Source organism: Acipenser ruthenus, chromosome 21, assembly GCF_902713425.1.
Source record: "Acipenser ruthenus chromosome 21, fAciRut3.2 maternal haplotype, whole genome shotgun sequence".
In the NCBI taxonomy this organism is placed as follows: Eukaryota; Metazoa; Chordata; class Actinopteri; order Acipenseriformes; family Acipenseridae; genus Acipenser; species Acipenser ruthenus.
In genome coordinates this window covers 4,597,658-4,621,245 of record NC_081209.1, presented here as the reverse complement: position 1 = coordinate 4,621,245, position 23,588 = coordinate 4,597,658, and the positions used below count along the sequence as shown (strand labels likewise).

General features: G+C 43.6%; 2 protein-coding genes across 6 annotated transcripts; one reads left to right on the top strand and one right to left on the bottom strand.

The window, feature by feature from the left end:
* Positions 1 to 67: 67 nt before the first annotated feature.
* Positions 68 to 2,575, bottom strand: LOC131699035 (homeobox protein goosecoid-2-like). Its single transcript, XM_058994438.1, has 3 exons — positions 2,009 to 2,575; positions 1,082 to 1,326; positions 68 to 500 (listed from the first exon to the last, which is right to left on the bottom strand). Exons 1-3 carry the CDS (start codon positions 2,295 to 2,297, stop codon positions 399 to 401), a joined length of 636 nt encoding a protein of 211 aa, XP_058850421.1. The 5' UTR covers positions 2,298 to 2,575; the 3' UTR covers positions 68 to 398.
* On the top strand, positions 1,256 to 20,387 carry si:ch211-225b11.4 (thyroid adenoma-associated protein homolog). 5 transcript variants are annotated; one of them, XM_058994435.1, is made up of 31 exons: positions 1,256 to 1,401; positions 5,413 to 5,593; positions 6,057 to 6,143; positions 6,313 to 6,340; positions 6,414 to 6,583; positions 6,862 to 6,984; positions 7,148 to 7,268; positions 7,728 to 7,870; positions 7,992 to 8,076; positions 8,518 to 8,654; positions 8,742 to 8,939; positions 9,111 to 9,834; positions 10,836 to 10,988; positions 11,156 to 11,265; positions 11,363 to 11,523; positions 11,807 to 11,976; positions 12,270 to 12,449; positions 12,562 to 12,710; positions 12,981 to 13,121; positions 13,255 to 13,359; positions 13,613 to 13,813; positions 14,218 to 14,368; positions 15,184 to 15,430; positions 15,960 to 16,196; positions 16,446 to 16,650; positions 16,886 to 17,092; positions 17,344 to 17,588; positions 17,872 to 18,042; positions 18,520 to 18,789; positions 19,147 to 19,352; positions 19,606 to 20,387. In XM_058994435.1, exons 3-31 carry the CDS (start codon positions 6,117 to 6,119, stop codon positions 19,851 to 19,853), a joined length of 5,313 nt encoding a protein of 1,770 aa, XP_058850418.1. In that variant the 5' UTR covers positions 1,256 to 1,401; positions 5,413 to 5,593; positions 6,057 to 6,116; the 3' UTR covers positions 19,854 to 20,387. The 5 variants fall into 5 exon arrangements, with proteins under 5 accessions (XP_058850418.1, XP_058850417.1, XP_058850416.1 ...); XM_058994434.1 differs by lacking the exon at positions 1,256 to 1,401 and adding an exon at positions 4,480 to 4,786 and having other exon boundaries at positions 6,435 to 6,583; XM_058994433.1 differs by lacking the exon at positions 1,256 to 1,401 and adding an exon at positions 4,480 to 4,786.
* The last annotated feature ends 3,201 nt before the right edge of the window (positions 20,388 to 23,588 follow it).

Below are 23,588 nucleotides of genomic sequence, written 5' to 3'. Positions count from 1 at the left end.
TGGCTGAAACTAGGTGTATTTAGTGGAAGGTATAATGACATTTCATTATAGATAAGCAATACGGTAATACAATTTAAAAAATTGGTCAACAAGCAATTCTTTTAATTGATCAAAAAGTGCACCCATTTCAATACTTTTTAATGGACCAACAAGTAAGTTTAACACACACGCTTTCAAGACCACATCCATTATATCTGAGAGGAAAAACAAACAAACAGTGCTTAAGTTGTTTTTTTATTTACAGACAAAAGTTTGCAATTACACAATAAACGCCCCCCCCCCCTCCTTTCCACACAAAATATTATAATAAACACGCACACACACACACACAGAAGGTTCCACGCCCGAAACGCACAATGCACAGCCTCTTGCAACCTGACCGAAGCGCTCTGTTTGGTTCAGTCTGTGTTTTCCACGATGTTCCATCGCTCGTGATCACTGGAAGCCAGGGACACGCGCTTCTGTCGTCTCCACTTTGCTCTACGGTTTTTAAACCACACCTGGAAGAGAGTGAACATCGAGCAGGATCAGTCACACAGCCGGTAATACCACGTGTTCTGCCATTATTTACTACCCCTCACTTTTTTTTGCCAACTTCCTATACTGCAGAAACAGCTACCCAGATTAGATCGCTTTAATGTATACAAATCCAGTAAAGATTCATGACTTATTATAATGACTTGAATGACAGTAAGTATCTGTGTAGTGAAGGAATACCAATGGCTCACTGTTTTAAACACGGTAATGCATATTACCTGTCGATAAGAAACTATGCGATGCCGTAGTTTCTGCTTTTACGTTTCTGTAAAACAGCACATAGCACAACCTGAGGGAGGCATAGTCTGATGGCATAACGTTACTGAAGTGCAGCTCTATGATGCTGTATTGTGCACTAATCTCAGTTGCATACCTGTTTGCAAGTATAGCTCTACAGGAAACACAACATGACCTTTTACACTTAGACGCCCCCACATATGGAATGTGCCATATTCACGAAGACGGACAGGTCCTTTATGAATAATCCCACCTGCGCGGCTGTGGGACAGCACGGTTCAAGATCAGGGGCTGGAAAGAGCCTTACCTCCACCCTCTCCTCGCGCAGGTGCGTGCGGACAGCGAGCTGCTCCCTGGTCGTCACGTCAGGGTACTGGTTCTGCCGGAAGAGCCCCTCCAGGGCCTCCAGCTGGTCCTCAGTGAAGATGGTCCGGTGGCGCCGCGTGCGCCTCTGAATCTGACTGAAGAAGAGCTCCTCGACCCGGCTGGCAGGATCGGGGTCCCCCGCTGTGGGGCTCCCAGGGAAAATCCTTCGGGACCAGAGCTTGCAACCTGCAAAACACACACAACGAATGAACACCCCGCGCACCGAGAAATAGTCAATCTCTGAACTGGAGCAAAGGAGCGGTAAGTGTGCGCTTATAACACCTTCATTTCTACTGGTGATAACACGACAATTAGAATGCAATACAAGGTAACACTGCACAGTCATAATAAACACCAGGTTCAAATCAAGCAGGGTCAGGTAACAGACACTGCTGCAGAAACAGTGAGATTGCTTCAACATTTATACAACTATACTGTACAGTATTACTTCATATAGTATATGAACGCAGAACATATATTACAGTGATAGGGGGCCGCTAGTCACGGATCACAGCCATGTAGTCATGTTCTGTAATGTGTTCAATGCAGTTCATTGTTATAAAATACTGCCCGCGAGTTTAACTTTGTATAACTTACCTAACACTGTATTAGGAAGACCTACTGTGATAAGATGCAATTAAACAATATCATATGTAGACTACTTTCACTGTAACACGGTTAACTATAGCTGCCCTTATGGTACGGAGAACTAGCGCATGGCGACAGTGAGATAGATTGTGCCACTGCGCCAATGGTAATTTGTTGGTAAGGGGTTTTATTCTTTTTGTTAGAAACCCTTTTAAAAGCAAAGCATTTCCTGCACCGTGCTGTGCTCCACGGTATACCTTGTGCACTCAGAGCCACTTACCTGTCACAGCGGGGTAATCTTGCAAAGCAGTCGCAGCGCATCGAGTGCAGCAGCAGCAGTAGCACGCGCGGTCCTGTGATTCCGCTGGAGAGGAGACCGGAGTCACGCTCAACACCAGCTCTTTGTGCGTCTGTTCTCTAGACACACACACGAGAGAGAGCGGCACGCTGGGGTCCTCGCTATCACCCTCGCCCTCTGGAAGCTTGGCTAGGATATCCTCGATGCTGAAGGAGAACCTTTTCTTCACTGCCTTACACATTTCCATAGCAACCAACAACTCAGAACACATTCAGAAGTCTCTGTTTCAGTATCGCGGGTAGCCGAAGGCACACATGCAAAGAACACTGTACTAAAAAAAGTAATATAATCTACTTTAAAAAAATATATAATGTAATAGTAACTTTAATTATTGCATTGGTCGTTTTTTTTGGCTTTTTTATTATCATATTTTTATATCCAAAATATATACCGGCAGGTAATATAAGAATGTTAGATGCAATTTAAGTCAATATGGGAAAAAGAAGCATCGTTCTCCTCTGGATGTTTACACTCTGTTGGATCACACAGACGCCCTTTATAGTTGATATAAAAAAAAAAAATTATAATCCTCCTGACGACAAAAAAAAAAGGAGAAAATAAATATCAGCTAATCTTAGCAGTTTTGTTAAGGGGTTAGTGAGGATGTGAGATTTCGCTAATCCTACAGCATTGCTGTCCAAAGAGAAATCAGATTTATTTTTCTTAAATTAGGATAGAGAACTGCTAAGACCCCTATTGTTCAGGTGTTAGAGAGAGAGAGAGAGAGAGAGAGAGAGAGTTTTGAAAAAGGGCTTTACCCAGAAACACCGAGGAAGATTAACTCTTTCGTTTTAAAGTTCTCTTATATGTACCCTTTCCAATAAGTGTGTGTGGGGTTTCCTTAATTCCTAAAGCTGTTAAACACACACACACACACACATATATGTTTTTAAGACACATGGATCTACATATACTACGTATATACTAGGCTTGAATATCCCATTTTTAGCAACTGTTTACATTCTAAGCTCTGCTGCTGAAGATAATTACAAGTGCAAGTCTATGACAGAGTGAATCTTCAAGGAACGTGAAGCGGTAAAAGGCTAAGAAGCCAAACGCAAGAACAGGCTTCTTCCGTAACACCGCATCTGCTTGAAATAATAAAAAAAAAATGCTTATTCACATTTCTCACGTCTCAGGTGTGTTACAGAGAATGGTTTAAGTGCAATGCATTTGAGATCGGACTGTACTGCAAATGCGGTTGAGCGCTTAAAAGGATTGAGCCTGTTTCACGCAAATAGAGGATTGATCACGCTGCTTTAATGGACTTATCATTCACCTTTTGTACTCACTTCTTAGAAACCAGTAGAATGGCTCTCCAGAACAGACTCTCGTGCTGCATGCCCGTAGTCAGGTTTATATTAGGATTCTAAGAGGGTAACATTCTGGAGTGGAATGTCCATTTTCCACTGGAGCAAACATCTCAAGGATTTTCATGAAACTATTAGGATACGGTACTCTAGGTAGCGTAAACTGTTCTTGATTGTATTTATTCAGCGCCAAATCCTTTATTTCATATAATGTAATACACCTCTTTTTTCTTTATCAAAGAATTATTGGATTTAGAAAATCCATCCCTAAGCCCTTGTGATAAGGGGGGCGGTCCATACCCAGATAACAATACACATCGTTTCACGCCATTCAGTGGAGTTTAATAGCCAGCGGATTCCTGATGTAATAGTCAGCCGGGCTGTGTAGATGCTATCTAAAGACCTTGTGATTTATAAAGGAAAACCTCTTATCATTTCTGTGTTGGTTCAAATGTTGGTAAAACCATTACAGCGGATTAGTATCAGATAATCTCCTTTGCCTGTGCACTCGACAAAAGCATATTTTATGTCTTAAGAAATACATCCTTCCTCTATATAAGAAAAGCAACGAAATATCCTGCTCTTTTTATTTCGTCTCTAAGGTTGCCTTATTGAAAATCAGGGTTTTGTAACCTTCTGTACTACTTGAGAAGAGGCAGACAGTGTGAGACTTGAAATGCAGTGTAGCAGACTTTTAAAATGGAAATGCAAACCCTCATGACCTGGCTATGATGCATATTTTAGTACGGTATATGTAGTATTAATAATTGCAATACGATTCCTAATTAGATTTATATAAATACACTGCTTACAATTCGTGTATCATGCCTCCGATTTGAGGATTAGTATTCTACATATAATATAGAAACAATAGGCATAATATGCGACTGAGAAAGTTACGTTATTAAAAACAAACAAACAAACAAACAAACAAACAAACAAACAAACAAAAAACGCTAACCAAAAAGGAATGTGATACTTCAAGCAACACACATCGCTTTAATTAAACAGCCAAACCGACAGGTGGCGCTGTGCTAATCTCTGTTTAGGTGTTCTCTGTCCACACTCTTCTTTCCTTTTCAACAGCAGCGCAAGCAGATTTACAACAACAATGCAGAACTGAGAGGCTCCACGTGTGCATTTTTAGTTGCTGTCATTGAAATAGCATTGCACTGCATTGTAAATCAATTTGTACATAATATATATATTTTTTATTTATCTATTAACGTATTATCTTAACACTGGATAAAAAAATGTTACTGAATGCATCGCCAGAGAAGCAAACCCAAGCCTGTATTTTGTTCTACAAAAATTTAGAAGTGAAAAATGTACATGTAGACATCGTTGGCAGAATTATTAAGTTTCTCGAAAAGCTGAACGAATGTGTACGGTAAGGGGGATGGGTATCTGTATGTTTTCGCTTTTGAGACAAAAGTAAATTGTTACAGCTCTGTGCATGTAAACAGTTCAGAATAAGGATTCAAGCAGTAGCGTGGAGACCCCGCACTGTGGTTGACACCTGTCTCGGTTTTCCCTGGATCGTGCCGGTTTTGAGGAAGGTGTCCCGGGAATTCAAAATGCCTTCCCGGGACACTAAATGCAAGAACCATGCATTGAGTACAAGTTAGATAAATCAGGATACACTATTACTGCAATAGACACTCAATATTGATCAATAGTATAGTACTTCATGTCCAATAAATGACAGGGAATATTGATGACACCTATAGTCACCTCCTGGTCATTCGGCAAATTGTAGCTGTATTGACGGCAACACTGAAATGCAGTTAGTAATCCAAGTGACTCCTTTGATTACTGGTTGCTTATGTACACTTTCTCACTTCTGAGACTTCATCATTCTAAATTGAAAATGCTTTACTAGCTGCCCCCCTTGAGCAAATGAACCTGTTTGCAGAGCGAGGAGATGAGAATAATTGGAAGAGTGCTCACTGAGAGCAGTTTTCAGATCTTGTTTATTTTCCGTAGTGGAAACGCATCTGCCTGCTTTCCCTGCAGGAGCTCGGTGAAGCGATGCAGAGAGAGAAGCCTGGACCAGGCGCTGCAGCTGTTGCAGGGCATTGCTGTGGAGGAGCTGAGCACACTAGAGGACAGTCACATCCTACCTGTGGAGCAGCTTGTTCTTCTACTGCAGCTGGAAACGGTCACAAACTCCACTGCCTTCAAGAAGCTAGAGCAGGTATCTCATTCAGGGGGGCCTACTGGTCCCCACGTTGTTTTTCGGGAGCCATTCAAAGGCTGGATTGAGTTCAAAACATTTAAAAACATTCTTGGGCAAGTGGACTAACAAGGGGTTGTGGTTGGAGGAAAATGAAGCCAGTGGTCTTCCAGGTATTGTCAATGTAAGTTTGTGCCGTTTTCCACTGTGGTATATAAACCACATCACAAGCCTGTACTTTACCAGAATGTCCAGTCTAATTAAAGTAGAAAGCAGTTCATGAGAAAATATTGCAAGTGATACATCTTTCACAGCAGCTTTTGTAAGAGAAATATCTTCTTTTCTACTGGGAATCAGTTATTTAATACATTATTTGTTGCTTTAATCGTGGTAGGGTTGATGGACAACTCTGGTCAGCTCTAATACATTGAGGAGAGCTCAGTGGGATCTGGAAACAGTGAAAGTGTGGATTTTTCTTTGACAGATTACATTGAAGATAGCGGAGGTGAATAAGCCTCTTGTGAAAACAGAGATAGAGACGTGCATGAGCAATATTGTCAGCACCAAGCAGGTAAGCCTTCAGATTACATTTCTAAATATCTTTTTCAGGAAGTGTTCCTGTTTTGCTTGTTTTAATGTTTTTTTTTTTTTTTTAAATCGATTCTAGACAATAAGAAGTGTAAACATACATTGTTTATCAGATTCCTTTTTTCCTTTTTTTTTTATTTGATTTTTTTTAGATTTTATCAGTAAAGGATCTCCAGACAGGTTGGTGCTAAATCTATTTATTTTTTTTCTTCTGTAGTGTAGTTTAGATAGGTTAAATAAACAGACCCTTCAGAGTTGGTGTTGTTTTCGGCAGTGTGCGTGTTTCTGGAAGAGAGCTGTATTGGTCGTGAAGTCTGGAGGGGGGATCTTCCCTTGTTGTTGTGTAAGTTAGCTGAATCATTTCCATGGGTATTGGAACAGGAGGCCTCTAGGAACGGAGAATGGGGCTACCTGACTGTTAAGGTAATTACTTTTTATATTACGAGATTACGGTGAAAATACCTGATAACCAGTGAAGCTGAACTACAAGATGCATTTAATTAGCAATTACTATAGTGAGTAGTTAGTGTGCATGACCTCACACGGAAATGCATTTAGTAAGTTAGAAACCTAAACACTAATCTACATTAAGACCTGCATATATTACCCTTAAAGGAACCTGCATGCATTTTGCCATACGGGACCTACAATATATGCATTGCTTGCTAATGAGCTCGTCTCCTCCTCCTGTATCCCCCCAGGTATGCCTGCAGGTGTTTCAGCTCCTGCCTGGAGAGGTGGCTCCCCTGGTCTGGGCAGAGAACTCCAACAATGAGGCTGTGCAGAGCATTCTCACTTACCTGCTGCAGATCATTCGAGGGAAGGTACCTGGATAGCTTGTCAATTAATTAATTTATGTTTGACTTCCTGTCTGTGATGAACAAAACTAAACTAAAACGTACCTTGCTGCTTACTCCGTGATTATAGAGAGAGAGGGTCTCCTGGGTGAATAATACATAAATGAAACTGTTAAGTGTTTGTTTTCAGACGTCAAACAGAGACACCAGGCTCCTGGCTGGCACTGCAGTAGCAATGCAAATTAACACAGCTTCTAAAACCCAGGATGGAGCAGAGGCAGCAGTCAGCCTATTGCAGCTCACAAACAGAGGTGAGGCTGACTTGTCATGTGCACTGTATAATGTGAAAGATACAGAGTACCTGGGTAGCACAATCTATTGTAGCGTGAAGTCCTCATGCCTTATTTTGCAATTGCAACCGTGTTAGATGACGATGCTCACCCTATATAGAGAACAACTAGTGCCAAAATGCTCATGGTTGTTCAAAGAAATACTGCAGGGATCATCAGAATCTGTATGCACTTTGATTTGAATTCAGCATTTTAAATTGTGCGCATAACATTGAATGACTTAAGTATATATATGCTCGGTACAGTCACCAGATCTGTCTTTAAATGAATTATATCCTTGTCAAAAATGTATAGTAAAAACTAAATTAGCTGAGAATGTATTTTTGCTTTTGCCTCTGAGTGTGAGGGTTTTATTTTAGAAGAGATATTAAAATATTGAAAAGCGATTAGAGGCCTGTGTGTGGTCTGTTCCTGACTCAGAGCAGCTGGAGTTCTGCCTGGGCAGTTTGAGGGTGACCGTGTCCGCTGCGGTGCAGGACGGTGTGGACAGGCTGGCTGTGACGAGAGCACTGCTCACCTGCGGCAGGAAGGACATCCTAGTGCACGAGCTGGCATCGAATGGGGTATGAAACCTCTACATTGCCTCTCTGCACCTTTCAAGTGTACAATCAGTGAAGTGTGGATTCAAGGAGCTGTACCAATGTTATTGGTTGCTGTTGTTTAATTGAGCCATTTTCCATGCAGACTTGCCTGCTGTTGGATGTCTTGTTCCCAGCTGTGTCTTGCTTGTGTGAGGAGAATCTGGACTGCCATTACTACACCTTCCAAGGTAATGAACCGCTGTGGAGAGTAAGGTTGAGGTTAGCAGTGTACTAGGCTGTGGGAGCTGGCTTTCTGGTGTGTTTACCCCAAAATATCATGCAGTAGAAAATGGGAAGAGTGAACTGCGCCCCCAAATTTGATCAAACTTTGCATGTAAATTTGTTCCAAAGTCATTCCACAAACTAAAAGTAGATTACGGTGGTGTGCAATTTAGGCAGCTACATATAGGCTATTGAAGGCTATGTATTGGGAGCTGCTTTGTCTGATTTTTTCATAAAACTATGCTTAGTCATTTGAGAAACGATTCTACATTCTGTAGACCTACACTTGAGAAAGATAGATATGTACTCTACTGTATTTAGATACTTAGATGTCAGTACCACAATACTGGTGTCCTTTGCGAGGGATCTATACTATAGTGACCTCTTGCTTCTGTGAATGTTTCCAGTGTTTTCTAGCTGGCTGCAATGCGTCAAGGAGTGTCTAGAGGATATCTGGGAGGTGACAGGGACCCGGCTGCTCACAGAGAACTCCAGCTTGATACAGAAATTGACCCAGCTAATCTGGAACAATGCAGAAAGCCCAGTAAGACTTCACGTTTCGGTACACAAGAGAATGCTTAGACGGACATGAAGCCTGTCATTTACTTTGTCTTTTCTTCTCCGTGCACAGGTTGAAGGCGTCTCTGAGTTTGTCTACAACTCGTTTCGTGTGCTCTTAGAGATTTATAGACTGGAGTGTGAGCGCTTCAGAGATACAGAAAAGCCCCTTTACACCTCCTTACTGCAACGGGTGACAGCCCTTCCCTGGCAGGCTAAAGCGAAATACTTCCCCCTCTGTGCTCTGATCCCATACCTCGGAACGGGCAAGGTAAGCATGTTAGTATATTATTATAACACAAAGTTGTATTACCATGCATTGAAAATATTCAGTGGAATGTTAATTTACAAACAGCATGTGCTTATTGCTTAAATAATACATTGTTTTTGTTAGTTTGACCGTTTCCCGGTACCATGTTATAACTTTCATTTATGGGTTTAGGTCCTGGAGCATTTCACAGAGCTCCCCCGTCACCTTTTAAACTGCCTCTCCACCAATTACCTGTCTCCGTGCGCCTCTGAGGTCTACAAGACAATGATACAGTGGCAGAGGCAGGAGCTGTGCATTGAGGCAGGCAACACCCTATTGGAAACAGAGCTGGTACAGCAGTGGGCACGGCACTGGCTGGACACCCTGACCGTGGCCTTGACCTCCGAGGTAACCCTCCTGCAGAACAACACCTCCAGCTACCTCCTGCCCTGGACGCTGCGCACGTTCCCGGCTGCCTTCGAGGTCCTGACTGCCAGCTTCAACCTCTCGAGCCCCGGGCACCTCCGTGCATGGGTGACCCTGCTGAGCGCTCAGAGGATGGTGACCGCAGGCCCCCTGCCCCTAGAGGGTGCAGTGCTGGAGACACTGCGTCTCGGGCTGCACTCCCTGGACGATGCCGTGCGTCTGGGTGCCCTGGGCTTCCTCTGCTGCAGCCCCAAGACCAACCAGGCTCTGACGCAGCTGGAGCTGAGCCTGCTGAAAGAGTTCCTCCCCTTGAACCTGACCTGCGACTCGTCCCCCTTCCGGCAGCTACTCCAGGCCGCGGTGAAGAAGGCCCTCGTTCGAATCCGGGAGAGCTGCCTTGCCTGCCTCAGGAAGGGAAAAGCCAACAGCAAGAAAGGGGAGAGCACAACGGAAACCATGGAGCCAGTCAGTGTGCTGTCTCAGGGAGTAGGTGAGCCCTGGGGAGGGGGGCTGCTCCTTATTGCTGTGACAGCTTGTTAAAGTGACAGCTTCAAATCAAACCCTCTAAGATGGACTGGCGCTACACACATAGAGAGATACAGGCTTTGTTAATGTGTTATAGTCGTCTGCAGTGCAAGATGATGGGACTGTCCATCTGGTTTTTAATTAGATGTCAGACTGCGCAGAGAACAATAAACTAAACAGAGGTAGGGTTATTGAAAATAAAGGAGTTGCAACCGTGGCCCTGTTACTCAATCCAGAAGATTAGGATTTGGTACCTTCACGGCAGATTGCATTTCAATTTACCAAGAGGACAAAATCAACTCGAGTAAGCTCCTGTTAGCCATATGCAGTCTCTCTCTCTCTCTCTCTCTCTCTGTCTCTCTAGCATTCAAGTAAAACCGGTATTTAGAGCTGCTAAATGTAGAAATGCATTATGTTCAATTAAGAGAAAACAATGATCTGTTGAGATTGTTAAACACAGGCTAATCATTTGAGATACTGCAGAAGTTCTGGTGTAAAAAGTGCTTGTTGGAACGTTTATGGAGTCCTCAAGCCAATGAATCCTCCTGCCACAGAGAGCTGATTTCAGCAATGAGAATCTCAAAATCGGCTGTGAAGTGTCTCAGCAAGCTCTGTTGAACCACAGCTCGGCTTGACCAACCACCTGAGGAATGCTTAGCTTAGCTGTGCCACCAGAAGCTTCTGAAGCTCTAAGATTGCATTATGAAGCATGATCCACATGCAAGCCAATATGGGGCTTGTTTTAATGATCTGAACAATATCCTATCTTAATACTAATGCTTAAGTACACTGAAGCCCAAACTTTCGTCTACTTGACTTTCCTATAGTTTTTTTTTTAATAGGTTTATATTTAAAAAAAAAAGTAATATTTAGAGTAAAAAACCTTCACAATCTGGCCCATGAATTTGCCCGACCCCATGTAACAGGGGTTTCTGTAAGTGTGTTGTGATGTATTTTGCCCTTCAGAGTTTGTTGAGTGGCTGGCGCAGTTGGCGGTCTCCTCTCTGGCTCCGGGTCTCAACTTCCAGAGGAAGAAGACGGCACTGCTGCTGCTGGCAGCTGTGCTGGAGACCTGCACCGACAGCTGGACCCCAGACAAGAAGAAAGGGCAGCCGCCAGGTCAGTGTTAACCACTGGGCTTGGACCTTACAGCTCACTCCACCAGACTGGAAATGACTTGTGATCGATACAGACCTGCACAGTGATTCGTAGGTTTAGAAGGCTTCAGGTCCCATTGCCAGTCTGATAAACCCGTTGCTCTTACCCTCCCACTTTCTGTTTCAAAGAGAACATGTGCGCTCTGATAAACTGGTCGAGGGAGAGGGGATGCTGGGACTTTTTCACCGAGTCCAATCTGCTGGTTCTTCTCGGCTGCTTGCACGATGGCACAAACGAGGTAGGAGGATATATTAAATACAAGACAAATCCCTGAATCACAGTCCTGGTTGCTGTGTTAGTAAAACCTGCTGTTGCCGTTGTTGTTTTGACCTCAGATCCGAGAGCTGACCGCGGAGCTGCTTGGGAAGTTTTTCCCTCCTTGCTTTCCTGAAACCCTGACAGCCGACCTGCTAGAGCATGCTGGGAAGGCCATGTGCAGCCCCCGAGTGCAAGAAGCCCAGGCCGGAGCTATCATGATGAAGATTGTGTATCAAAAGTAAGATGTACAGAAACATATAGGCAATGCAAACAAGATGTGACAACCACAGCATGACAACCATGTGCATACAAGGAGCAACTCCTGCAGGCTGGGTGTGCTTGGAGTCTACAAGATGTGGGAAGGTCTCCTGGGGTGTTACGTACCACCTATTTTCTAAAGATGACATGGATCCCTGAGATATTGCTCAGTCCCCTATTACTGAGCCTGCACTTTTTAATATTGAGGTATTATGGAGATCTGCATGCAGTGGCTCTTTATTACATGTTTTCTTTATTTTCAGGTCGGAAACTCTTTGTTCACTTGTGAAGAACAATTGTAAAGAGAGGAATGATTCAGCACAAGATGTGAAATCAGTTTCGTTCCTGCTGTACCTGCTGTGTGAGTTAGATGACCATTACATCACAGCGACAAGGGATATGCTGCAGGCTGCTCGGACCAAACCAATTCACGGTGAGAGCTGCTGTGTGTCTGCGTTCGTGTTCCAGGCAAATTAACTACTTAAAACGAAGGGCATCCTAATTGGTAATGATGACCTATTAACGTAAGCATCAGTGCTTATCCTCTTATGTGCATTGCCTCGGGTCAATAGATTTTAGAGCTGCATTTGTAACATTGTGTTGTATATCTGTACCCCAAAATAAAACTGAATAAAACATATTGTTAGTTTTATATAGATCAACAGATCAGCATTTTATTATTTAATCCATATCTTTTTTTTTTTTGCAATATATCTTCTTATCAAGGGGTTATCACTACTCTACAGAGATATTTAGTGGAAGTCCCAGATGCTCTTATTTCAATCCAAAAAGCAACAACAAACGGGCAAGATATACTCTCCAGATTAGTGGAGACAGTCCGGAAGATCAGCATGTTCCTTTTGGGGGTGCTGTATGGAAACCAGAGCAGTTCCTCTGAAGAACAAGGTAATGGAATAGGGGGTTGACTGTTCTATGAAACCATTTTGAAACTTCTGAGATGGAGTGAACGTTCTGATTTTGGTGGTTGTGTCAAAGGTTCTTTTTTTTGGTGTTGTAGAAGCGCCCCCTTCCTTCGCTGACATGGGAAACGCCATCCAGTCTCTGATCACTCAGGGGAGGGGGCTGGAGCAGCAGGATGGGGGCGACGCTGTGCTGCTGTCGGAGGAGCACAGCCTGATTCTCACTTGCTGCTGGGTCTCTCTGAAGGTAAAGGACTGTTCCATTAAAACAGGGAGGGGGGATTGAAGTTCCTCATCATGGATTCTGCAAGATCGTTAATGATAGTTAATGGAAACACACACCCTTATAAAAAGTTGCTTGATCTGCAAAGTCCATTTAGTCTGTACAGTGCTTTGGTGATCCCGATTTACCCAAGAAAGCCAATTTGTAGATCGTAACTTGCAGAGCCAAATGACTTGGAAACAATTGAATTGAAACGTCTGTGTGTATCATGTACTTGCTTTTATTTTTATAAAGGAAATTGGAATTTTGCTTGGCTCACTTGTGGAGAAAGCACTGGCGCCCCCTACTGCATCCACAGGGTCACTGCTCTCAATAGAGGATCTGAAGACAATAGCAAAAGTGTTTCAGGAGATCCTTCTGAAGTGTCGACACTGGGTAAGGAGGACTCCTTGGCAAAACAATACCTCCCAGTGCAAAGCATTGTAGCAAAACATCAGCCTGGTTCTGTAGTGAGTTCATAGGGACGTGTGTTCAGTCTTCACCGCTACGTGCAAATCCTTCTTTTCAGGGAGCTGTGGAAGGATGCTGTGTTGGATTCACAAAGTTTTGCTCTGTCCTTCTGAATCATCATAACCCAGACGTGAAGGCCATCCCCAGACGCATGCTGGAGCAGGTATTCTGTGTTCCAAAGATTATATAGATTTCTGATCAATCCTCTTTGTACTATTGCCTAGACAGATGACTGGCCGGGTTCACAACATAAGATTGGAGTAGAAATATTATTATTATTATTATTATTATTATTATTATTATTATTATTATTGCTATTGCAGATTTGATGAGCTAACACTGCATCAGAACAGCAAGCTCATGAGTTAAAGCATTGTCCATAGCAGACTGTATTAAAGGTTGTCTTATCTCCCCAGGGCCTGTCGGTATTGAGCACTCCCCGGAGCTCCTCGGTCACACGGCGGGCCGCTGGTTTGCCGATGCTGATCCTGTGCATCGTAGTGGGAGAAGACGCCAGCAAGTCCCGTCCACTGCTGGCTCACAGCATGAGTGTGGTTCTGGAGATCGCAGGTACCCCTCTCCCTGACGACTGGGATCAGACCCTAGACCTGCAACAGGTACAGATGCACAGACAATCTTCTTTATTCCTCATGCGTCTTCTCTTCACAGTACTATGTCTTATAAACTGAGAGTTTTTACCATGTGTGTTCAGCTGCTTTAAAAAAACAAAATCCTCCACTTTCATGAATTTCACAGGTGTGTCAGAATTGCTGTACAATACCCTGTGTGTTACAGTTCAGATCCCAATACAAGGAGCATCCAGGTGCAATGGTCAGGATCATTGCTCAAGTGCACCCGGCTACAGCTGGGTCATATTAGTATTCATGTCACTGTAACACAACAAACAGAGAGGATACAAGTACACCAGCAGCAGCAGCAGCAATGGTAATTGTTTTGCAAACAATGATACCAGTTCTGACAAAATCTTTCTTTTCATTCTCCCCCCAACCCCCCCCCCCAGGTTTGTGCCGTGCATATTCTGCAGACTCTGGTGCGTGGCTCAGGACTAGGAGTAGCCATGTTACAGTTTGCTACTGCAATGACAATCCTGTCTTTGAAAGCGTTGAGCTCCCCCTGCTGGGCAATGAGGAATGCAGCGATCCAGCTCTTCAGTAAGTGCCTTTATTTAAAGGGGCAATAACCAAACCTTTTAAAAAACAGCCTCTTGTGGTTTTGCTTTAGATCATTATGTTTCCAGAATACATTTTTGTTTTGATTCTGGTGAATCTCATTTATTCTGCCTCCACCCTTTAGACTCACTTCCTGTGCACCAGATGCATTAAGACCCACAAACTCGCTTTGCTGCACATATGAAAAAAAAAAACAAACTGTAACGATAGAAATAGAAACAGTGTAGCTGCAGAAAGAAGCAGTTCTGTGATTGTTCTGAGTGGTTTCCTGGGAGTGGTACACTGTCGTATTGTTTTATTTCTCTCTTAAAAGAATCCGAGAGCTTGCTTTAAAATCAGGCCCTTGGCATCAGCAGTATTTTACTTTCCACCCGGTAATTAATAGCTAAAGAACTCCCTTCAGTTGACTGTTCTCTGCAGGAACTGTAGGTGGTGCTGTTGGCATGATTACACTTTTTGTTTATTATGCTTTATAAATCCTGAAGTCTGTTACCTGTTGAGTTACTTTGCTGTTACAGTTAAATAAAATAATCCTCAACAACCAGCACTTGTTTAACCAAGATATGACCCTATGTACCTTTTAAACCTTTGATAAACTAATTGTACAGTAAAAAATGTTATGCATTTTTTTGGACAAGGCATTGTTTCATCATTAGATTCCAGCTTATGATAGCAGGACTAATATTGATAGGTCATGCGCCCTGTAGATTATTTCTGATAACGCCCTGCTGCTTGGGTTTGCTGTGCTCCTGGGTGTATTATTTTTGATAGCACCCTGCTCCCTGCTCCACTCCCAGGTGCTCTGTGTGCTCGAATGCTGGGGCAGAGGCGTAGCCGGGATGACAGTTCTGCACAGAACGGGATGTCTCCCCCGGCGTTCTTCACCCACTACCCCGAGCTGAAGGGCTTCCTCCTGCAGGAGCTGCAGCGCGCCGGAGATCCTGGGCAGGGGTCTGGGGAGGGCAGGCTGCGTCTCATCCCCTCCCTGCACTCCGTGCTCACTCTGCTGGCCAGGCTGCAGCCTGGAGTTGAAGACGAAGCAAGGTAGAGTCCTTACAATCCTTCATGCAGGGCCTGGTGTTATCCTGGTGAAACTGGGTGATTTTGTTTAATGTCTGTATTAATACTAGAAGGATAACTTGGAGTGTATGAAACCGAGGCTTTAAAAACCCATGCAGTATCCCTTATGATTATTCTGTAGAAAGTTTTTTTATCTTTCCATACTTTGTAGTTTTCTCTACTATCTGACTTTAGTGAAGCTGATTCACTCCTTGTGCAGCAGTTCTCTACCTTTTAGAGAGAGTGAATTGCACCGCGGTACTGGGATGATAAATTTGACTCTAGGGTTTAAGGGCTCTGCTCATACACGTCTGATTGGGATTTAAACATTTTGTTGCTTTAGTATGGAGTTGCATCACCATTGTTACAATGAACCGGTATTGTGTAACACTTTCATGACTTGATTTTAGGATCACTCTCGTAATCCTGTTTGTTTTTGTAAGTGTGTTACTGCCATATAAAAGGCAACACTGTGGTTTCTGGATTGCTGTTATTTTCAGTTTTGTTTTTTCAGATCGCTTTCGGTTTTTCTTGATCCCCTGCTCCGGCTGGCAGGCAGTCCTATCTACGCAGTGCGAGTCATGGCAGCCAAAGCTTTGGTCGCCATGGTGTCCCCATCCGAGCACAAGACTGTCCTGCTCCGATTGGCTGGCGAGTTACCGGGCAGGAAGACCCCCTGCTCTCACAATCACCTGCATGGGCAGCTTCTCCAGATTGAGGCCTTGCTAGCCAGGGCCTTGGACACGAATGAGTAAGAGGGATTAAGATCATATTTCATAAATGCAAATGACAAGGATTACAGGGTTCCCCCCCCCCCCAAATCTACTAAATACAGATTCCTCGCTCTTCTCCTCTCACTAGTCTTTCCCAACGTATTTGGGTTCGTACATCAGTTTTTCAAGCAGCCGTTGTCACCATGGGTTTAGAGCCTGAAAACGTTTCCCTGTGTTCTGTGGCTCCTAGTTAGCTTCTGCCCCGCTTCATTTTGACTGTGTTGCAGATTGCAGCCGGATGCCATGCAGTCCCTGGTGCTGCAGTTTGAATCCAGGGCATGGCTGGTGATGTCTTCCCAGCAGTGCCCTCTGATCCGCTCTGCCTATCTCCGTGTGGCTACGATGCTGATTCGAAAGTGCAGCGGGAGTTTCCTGGAGCATCTTCAAGAGGTGTTAACAAAAGAGCTCCACACTCCCACATGCAGGTTACAGGTACAGCACAGCAGTACCCTCTTCAGTGATTTAGTGCTCTACAGAACTAGAGAGCGTTATTTTCTATGAACCTTTTCTATGATAGTCTTCTCATAGAAAACTCAGAATCTTGTTAACACTGCAGAGTGGTTCCCTGTGACTCTAATTCTGCTCTCAGTTCCATCTTGGAGGTGGAGATTGGGTGTGATGAGGTGGCTGTGCATCAATGTTCTGTGTCTCTTCCTGCTCCACACAGCTTGGATCGGCTGTGTTTCGTCAGGCTGCTGCTCGCTTTCTTTGTGACAAAGCTGTCAGAACAGGAGCTGCTGAGAAGGCAGACCAGGCTAGCCAGCTTCTGATGATGGAAGACCCTGACATTCGATTAGCGGTTGTCACCTGGATCGCTGAGGGACAGAGGTGGAAATGCACACCAATGTGGAACGTGCTGAAGAAAGCCTTAAAGGTGGGACTGTTATTACAGCATTTCATCTTTAAGAAGGTGTACTTTGTAATGCATACGTAATGTTACCTTATTTAAGGTAGAGCAAGACTAGTGCTAATCGGGAGTCTGTGAAACCAGAGGTAAAAGAAATTAAGTTCATCTCTGGGGCACAAAAGACATTTACAAAGACTTCTTGATGAACCATTTGTCTAAAACTTTTCTTTTTCTTATGTTTCTGGAAACCTTTGATCAGCTTGTTTCTGTGTGTTCAGGACAACCTGCAGACTGTGCTGGAGGAGAGGAGTGGGGAGCATCTGAAGGTCTACCTGGAGGCCTTTGTGGCGGTGACCGGAGTGACTGATCGGGAGGGGCAGATTGGAGGTGGTCCTGTCCCTCCGTCAGAGCCAGACACGGGGGAGTGTGTGGAGGCATTGCTGTCAATGCTGGAGCGCGCTCAGAGCAGCCCTGATCTTCTCTCTCATGCTCTCTGTGCCGCCAGCCTGCTGCTCGCGGTCAGGTGAGTAGCATTCGGAAATCTGAACGGCTTCCGAAATATATACCTTATATCCTCGAATGAACGGCACCCTGGAACAAGCGGCGCAGTCCATAAGAATCAAATGAACAGGAAACAGACTGAGCATATAAGAAGGTCGTCTCCCTCAAACCGTACTGCTTCCAATAAACGCTGCCCTCAATAAGCGCCACCTTTATCAAAGATTGACACTGTTTAATTATTCAGGCTGATGAAAGCCACACTGAATCGCTTTGAGTTCTCTTGTTTGTTTTGTCTTCTTTCCCAGCACGGAAGCTCCTCTGCTGGAGCGCTGGTGTGAGGTGTTGGAGAGGCACAGTGATCCCGATTCCACAGAGACCCTGAGACTGGCAGCAGCCAGGTCACTGCAGCTCGTCGGAGTCGCCCTGGTACACAAGGCGCTGAACACACCTGCGCCACACCCAGCCCTGGCTCGGAGGTGCTGAATGACTCATTATTTGCTTAGCTGGAAATAGCACAGTGCGTCGTGTTCTTTTGCTATTGCTGCTCAGAGTCAATGTTATTGTTCTTGCAGATTTACTTTCTTAACAAACCTGATTTACTTTAGATAATTGTACACAGTGCAAGCTATGTTGTGGAAGCAGCAGGGTTAACATGTGCTATTGTGATTGCTGAGGATGTAACACATGTGTAAAATAAAAACAGGAATACTTAAGTCCCTAATTATCAAAACTGTCATCTCCTAAGGCAGACAGACATGCATTAATATTCCTACAAGTACAGTAACATTCCACAAAAATAGTGCCAATTGCAAGCTGGTTTATTTTGTGATCTAAGTTTATGCTTATACCAACACTGCAAAATAAAGCAACAGCATATAAACAGGGGGAGTGCACATCCCTGGAGATAGATGTGGTCATCCTCTTAATCACCCTTTCCATCCCCCTCTCCTCAGGCTCGTGAACACTGGAGTTTACCTGTTACAAGATGAAGATCCGCAAGTGAGGGGAGAAGCTGCTAAGTTTGCCTCCCTGGTGAACTCTCTGTGGAGGAAGCTGCCAGGGGAGAGGAGCTGCCTCCACATTCAGAGCAGCAAGGGGCTGCTCTGCCTGTTTGAGCTGCTGCTGCAGGAGTTCGGGGCTGGCCTGGAGACCCTGGAGCTGTTCCTGTCTCATCTCCCTGAGTCAGACATGGGCAGTGTGCTGCAGGAGCTGGAGGAGCCAGAGTGAGTGTCCACTGTATGGAACTGTTAGATATCTGAACATGCTGCAGATGCATGTCAGGGATGAGAAGAGGAGCCCCACAGTGTTGACCTCTTCAGCTGTTAACAGGAGTGTAATTAGATTCAGAAGCATTTACGTGAGGTTTGACTTAAGCTCACAGTAAAACCTGGATGGGCTCAAACTGCTCTGTGTTATTGATTTGCATTTTTTCACCCTTTCTCGATTTACAAGGTTTGTGAAATACTCTTTAATCAATCACATGACTGGTTTCGTTGTGCTTTCATCAGTGTGTTTCATGGGTGCAGTTTTCAAATACTTTTGAGCAACAACGTTGAAGTGTGTTTGAACCCCTTGTTTAGGTCTGTGAGCCTGTATGAACAGGACGAAGCCAACGTGTTTGCAGAGCCTGCTGTGATTTCACAGCTCCTGCTGCCGTACCTCCTACAGCTCACAGAGAAGCTGGCTTTCTCCTCAGACCATAGAGAACGTGTGGCACACTGGGTAACAACAAACACGGCAGGGATCTTGCAGAACATGGGCTGCTGCAAGCTGTGGTGCAGCCGAGGTAAACAGGAACCTTTTGATTGTGGTTCTGAAGTTTCGCTGATCCACCACCCTTTCAATCTACTAGTTGTCGCAGCCTTTGTTTCCTTTAACAGGCACCTCCCCTGCAGTACCTTGGTATATTATACAATATAAAAATGAATTTAGATCAAGTTATTTCACAGCTGTCACATACACAGGTGCTAGGTGGAAGTAACCACCTGCACAGCAGCTCCTTTGCTCACACTGATCGACAACCTCTTTTGTTTCCGAAGGTGCTGCCGCTGCTCCCGGTCCTCTGGCCGCGCTGGGCTGCCCCCGGCTGCACTCTGCAGTGACCGCACTGTTTGTGAGAGCCACCGTCCTCCTTCATGCCATGGAGATCCTGGGAGAGGAGCAGGCAGCAAAGACAGGGAAAGGGACAGGGACAGGCTGCACACCTCAGAGACTGAGATCAGAGCTGGAGGAAACACACAGGCTGCTCACTCAACACGGGATCTTCGTACCACTGCTACATCTATAGTGGGATCTCCATTTAAAAAACCTGTTCTGTGTTGTTCAGAAGGGGGTTTGGTGGATAATGAACCGAGTCCCAGTGTGATTGTGAACCACAAGGTTTTTAAGTGGTGGAATTCGGTTCTGTAGGTTTATCATGGATATACTATACTCCTCTGGACAGTGGGATTCATGATTTATTATCAAGAGCATAGACTGAAGAATAGAAAAACAGCAGATGCCAATAGGCCAGCATCTCTCCAACCCCAGTGTCAATACCAACCTAATCCAGCAGAGGGGGCTCCTATTATAACTGGAACGATTTGATTCTGAGGCAGCCCTGCCATGCTGCTACCTAGTGTGCGCAGTAACACGTTTTAATACTTTTTTAAAAGAAATGTATTCGTCATATCGCTAAACATTTCATTTTTAATAAAACAGCTCATGACATGAAAATAATGCAATGTATAAAAGTAGAAAAGTTTTCTTTTTTTATATATATTGTCAAAGTGTGCACATTAAAATGTATTCCAGTGTAAATAAAATAGTGTGTTTCTTTTAAGTTGTTTTCTGCTTAAACTCAAATAAGCATGTTTGTTTACTGCTCTGTGTACATAAATGGAATGCATAAGCTTACTTTGGTATACCGTTGCACATATAATGCAAACACAGTTACTAATTAAACTAGGATGAAGCAAATGCAACTTTTAAAATAACTAAACTTGTATGAAGCACTTTTAAAACGTGCCAAACAGTAGACAGCATGACATGTTCTCTTGAAACTGGCTTGCTTTTCCTAGGATAAGTAAGAGTGCAATTTCAAATAATACGTTCTTCAGAGCAGTGGTTTGCACAGCAGTTTGTTATTAACAAAGCTCTTTGGCTGAAAGTGCTTGATTGTGGGTCAGCAAAGTACACTTAATGATTAGTGGGAAAGAGCTGGCTGTGCCACAAAAGCATTTTTATGTTATTTATTCATTTTGACTGTAATAAAAGTAAAATTGGAAACTACAAAGTTGGAGATCAAACCTCTAGCCCTGTGTCATATTGGAAGCACAAAATAGCTATTTAGAAGCTATTTAGAAGTGAACTCATGTCCGCTCGGTTTTTAGGGAGAGCTCTGGTTTCATCCTTCCCAAGAAAAAGAAAATGCATCAGCCTTTTTAAATACACCCAGGAAAGGAAGGAACCTGTAATACACACCAGGCCCACAAGAGGGAGCCTGATGTCGTTACACCCGAGATCAATTACAAGCTGTGCTGAATAATTTAGTGCATTCGTATTGGTTCATGCTGTTATTAGTGTGTGAGTGAACAATATCTTAATAGGGTTGGTATGGACCCGCAGGACTAAGATCATGATGTAATGCCGTTAGCACAGGAAAGTGCACTCCTGCCCAGTTTCATGCAAAATAGCTCCTGAACGGAACAAAGCGCACTTGTGTTCCATTAGAATCTAATTGTAGCACATCCATTTGTCCAGATTATCCAGACACATAAATAGAAGCTAACAGCCTAAACCAAATACAGATTGCACAGCAGAAAGCCTTTATAGTTTCTTGTGATCTGCAGCCAGCAATTTATGAGGTGTTTAACATTCCTATGTCTATCAGCCAAACAGTATGTCTTTCTGGAATTAATGTAGAACTATTTGAAAAGCAATCTAGTTTGCATGGGCCAGTCTTTCTGGTTAAGAACAGCCAGCACACCAAACAGATGAGATCTAGAATGAAAGACTATAGCCTGTAGTATAATCACAACCTAAATGGCTTATTACTTATCCTACAATAGCTGCACCCTCAATTGCGTTACAGTATATATTGTGTAGGAGAATATTACCATAGAATTGCTGCCGGAAAATGAACTTATTTCTAGACTTAACCACTGTACATATACTGTAGATAATATGTATGGCCCCCCAGACACACACACGTGTATAAATGTAACAGTCGGACCCTTTGTGATTTTTGCTTGTAGTGGTGAGTTGTTGGTTGTAGGTGGTTTAGTTTGAGTGTGAAATGCAAGGCACAGAGGGAGAGATTGGGCGTTGATGTGTTTTCTATTGATGTGATGCCAGAGGCAATGCCATTAACGTTGTTTGTGAGAACGAGAGCAATAAGGAATGTGTTTTTCTCCTAATAAAGAACAAGTCCTAACTCCTGCCCTTTTTCTCACGCATAGTGAAATTGTGTCGGCTGTTCAGTTTCCCATACTCTGTAATCTATTATTTGATGATGTCTGAAATGTAATAACAGTGTATTTAGGGGGTTGATTAGGAGTGACTGTGTTTAAACTGCACTGTAGGTTTTATTTTCAACAGAGTTTAGGATCTCTCGAACAACAGTGTACTGGATAACCACGTGAAGCCACAGATCTGCCGTCAGATCTAATGTCTCTTCCTGTTACAGGGGAACAGCATGTACCCATGTGGTTAGTCAGGTGTAAATAGCAATAGAAGAAAGCAGCAATCATACAGTCTGATGCATTCAGCTCAGTATTACATTACTTTATACATTGATTCAGTCAATCAAAGTAAGAAGTAATAAAGAATGCTCTCTGAGTTCTATCTAATAATACACACAGATGGGATATAAAATACCTTTTTTTTAGTTGTTAGTAGTTTTTTTAATCTAAAAAAACAATTGTATTTGACTTATTTCCTCAATCTTTTTAACCCCCAGCCTTCCCCTTTTTTAGCAGCAGTTGTCTGTTCTAGTCTGAAGCAAACAACAATACAATTGCATCAATCTGCAAACCTGCCTAGCACTGTGTGCACTGGAGCAGGCTTTGAAAAGGGCCAGTGTGCATTGGCTTTGATTGGCAGCACGGCTCTCTCTCTCTCTTTGTTTTGGAGGATGGAGGCGGGTGCGTCCGCACATTAAGCCATCACTAATCCTTAAGCTAACTCCAGCATCGCTTTGCTTAACTAGCTTCTGAGCAGAAACAAACAGCCCTTCCCTCGGTAGGGGATCAGTCCAGTGCATTTGCTGATGTCGGATCAGGTTACAGTTGAACAGAACTAATAGCAAGGCACATATTGGGGTAAACTAGAGCTGTCTTTATAACAGGGACAATTTGAAAAATTCCTATTGCTTTAGGCCATTGATATTGGAAACAAATGTAGTTATTTCAGTATCTGTTTGTATTATTTTGCAGGAAGACTCCAGTCTGCCAGCATATCTTTCTCAGTTGTTTCATAGACTGGGTTTCGAATTAACTACAGTCAGGATAACGAAGCTGTTTTCTTCAGTGAAAAGCTTTGTCTTCAGTGTAGAAAAACACAGACCTTCATAAACTCCCACGTGTCAAGCTGCACTGCGTTAGTGTGTGCAATACCAACCCTGCCAAGGGCCTGCATTCACACAGACCTGCCTGCACATTCTGGTATTATCTGTTTTATCATTTTTGTCGTGGGATTGCTTATATAAGTAACAAGAAAGCGCAAATTGTGCCTGAGCCCAACATTCGCTAATCAATTTTACACTTCTACTTCAACTGCAGCATTATAGGCTCGGAAGCCCAAAAGCTCAATAGAAATAAAACCTCTTGAGTTGATCGGCTTTTTCCTCCCCAATTATATTTTTTCTTACATGGATCTTTACAGAAAACACCTCCAGAGTTAATATTATATTGCCTTATTTTAACAATACAGACAGATAAGTAATCTAAGTAGTAACTTTAAGACGACAAATTCAGAGACACTGACGAGTTTTCCAGCAGAGGTTCCTTCCGAAGGTTTCTTTTCATTCCGGCTCATTAGGCTT

Bases quoted from the DNA above. Each gene is read 5' to 3' on its own strand.
- LOC131699035 (XM_058994438.1), bottom strand. From the start codon at position 2,297: ATGTGTTCTGAGTTGTTGGTTGCTATGGAAATGTGTAAGGCAGTGAAG. The intron at 1,327-2,008 runs GTAAGTGGCTCT...TGTGTTTTGCAG, and splicing joins AGATTACCCCGCTGTGACAG to GTTGCAAGCTCTGGTCCCGA. The intron at 501-1,081 runs GTAAGGCTCTTT...ACTCTCTTCCAG, and splicing joins TGCGCGAGGAGAGGGTGGAG to GTGTGGTTTAAAAACCGTAG.
- si:ch211-225b11.4 (XM_058994433.1), top strand. From the start codon at position 4,650: ATGTTACTGAATGCATCGCCAGAGAAGCAAACCCAAGCCTGTATTTTG. The intron at 7,269-7,727 runs GTGAGGCTGACT...TTCCTGACTCAG, and splicing joins ATTGCAGCTCACAAACAGAG to AGCAGCTGGAGTTCTGCCTG. The intron at 18,043-18,519 runs GTGCTGAATGAC...CCCTCTCCTCAG, and splicing joins CACCCAGCCCTGGCTCGGAG to GCTCGTGAACACTGGAGTTT.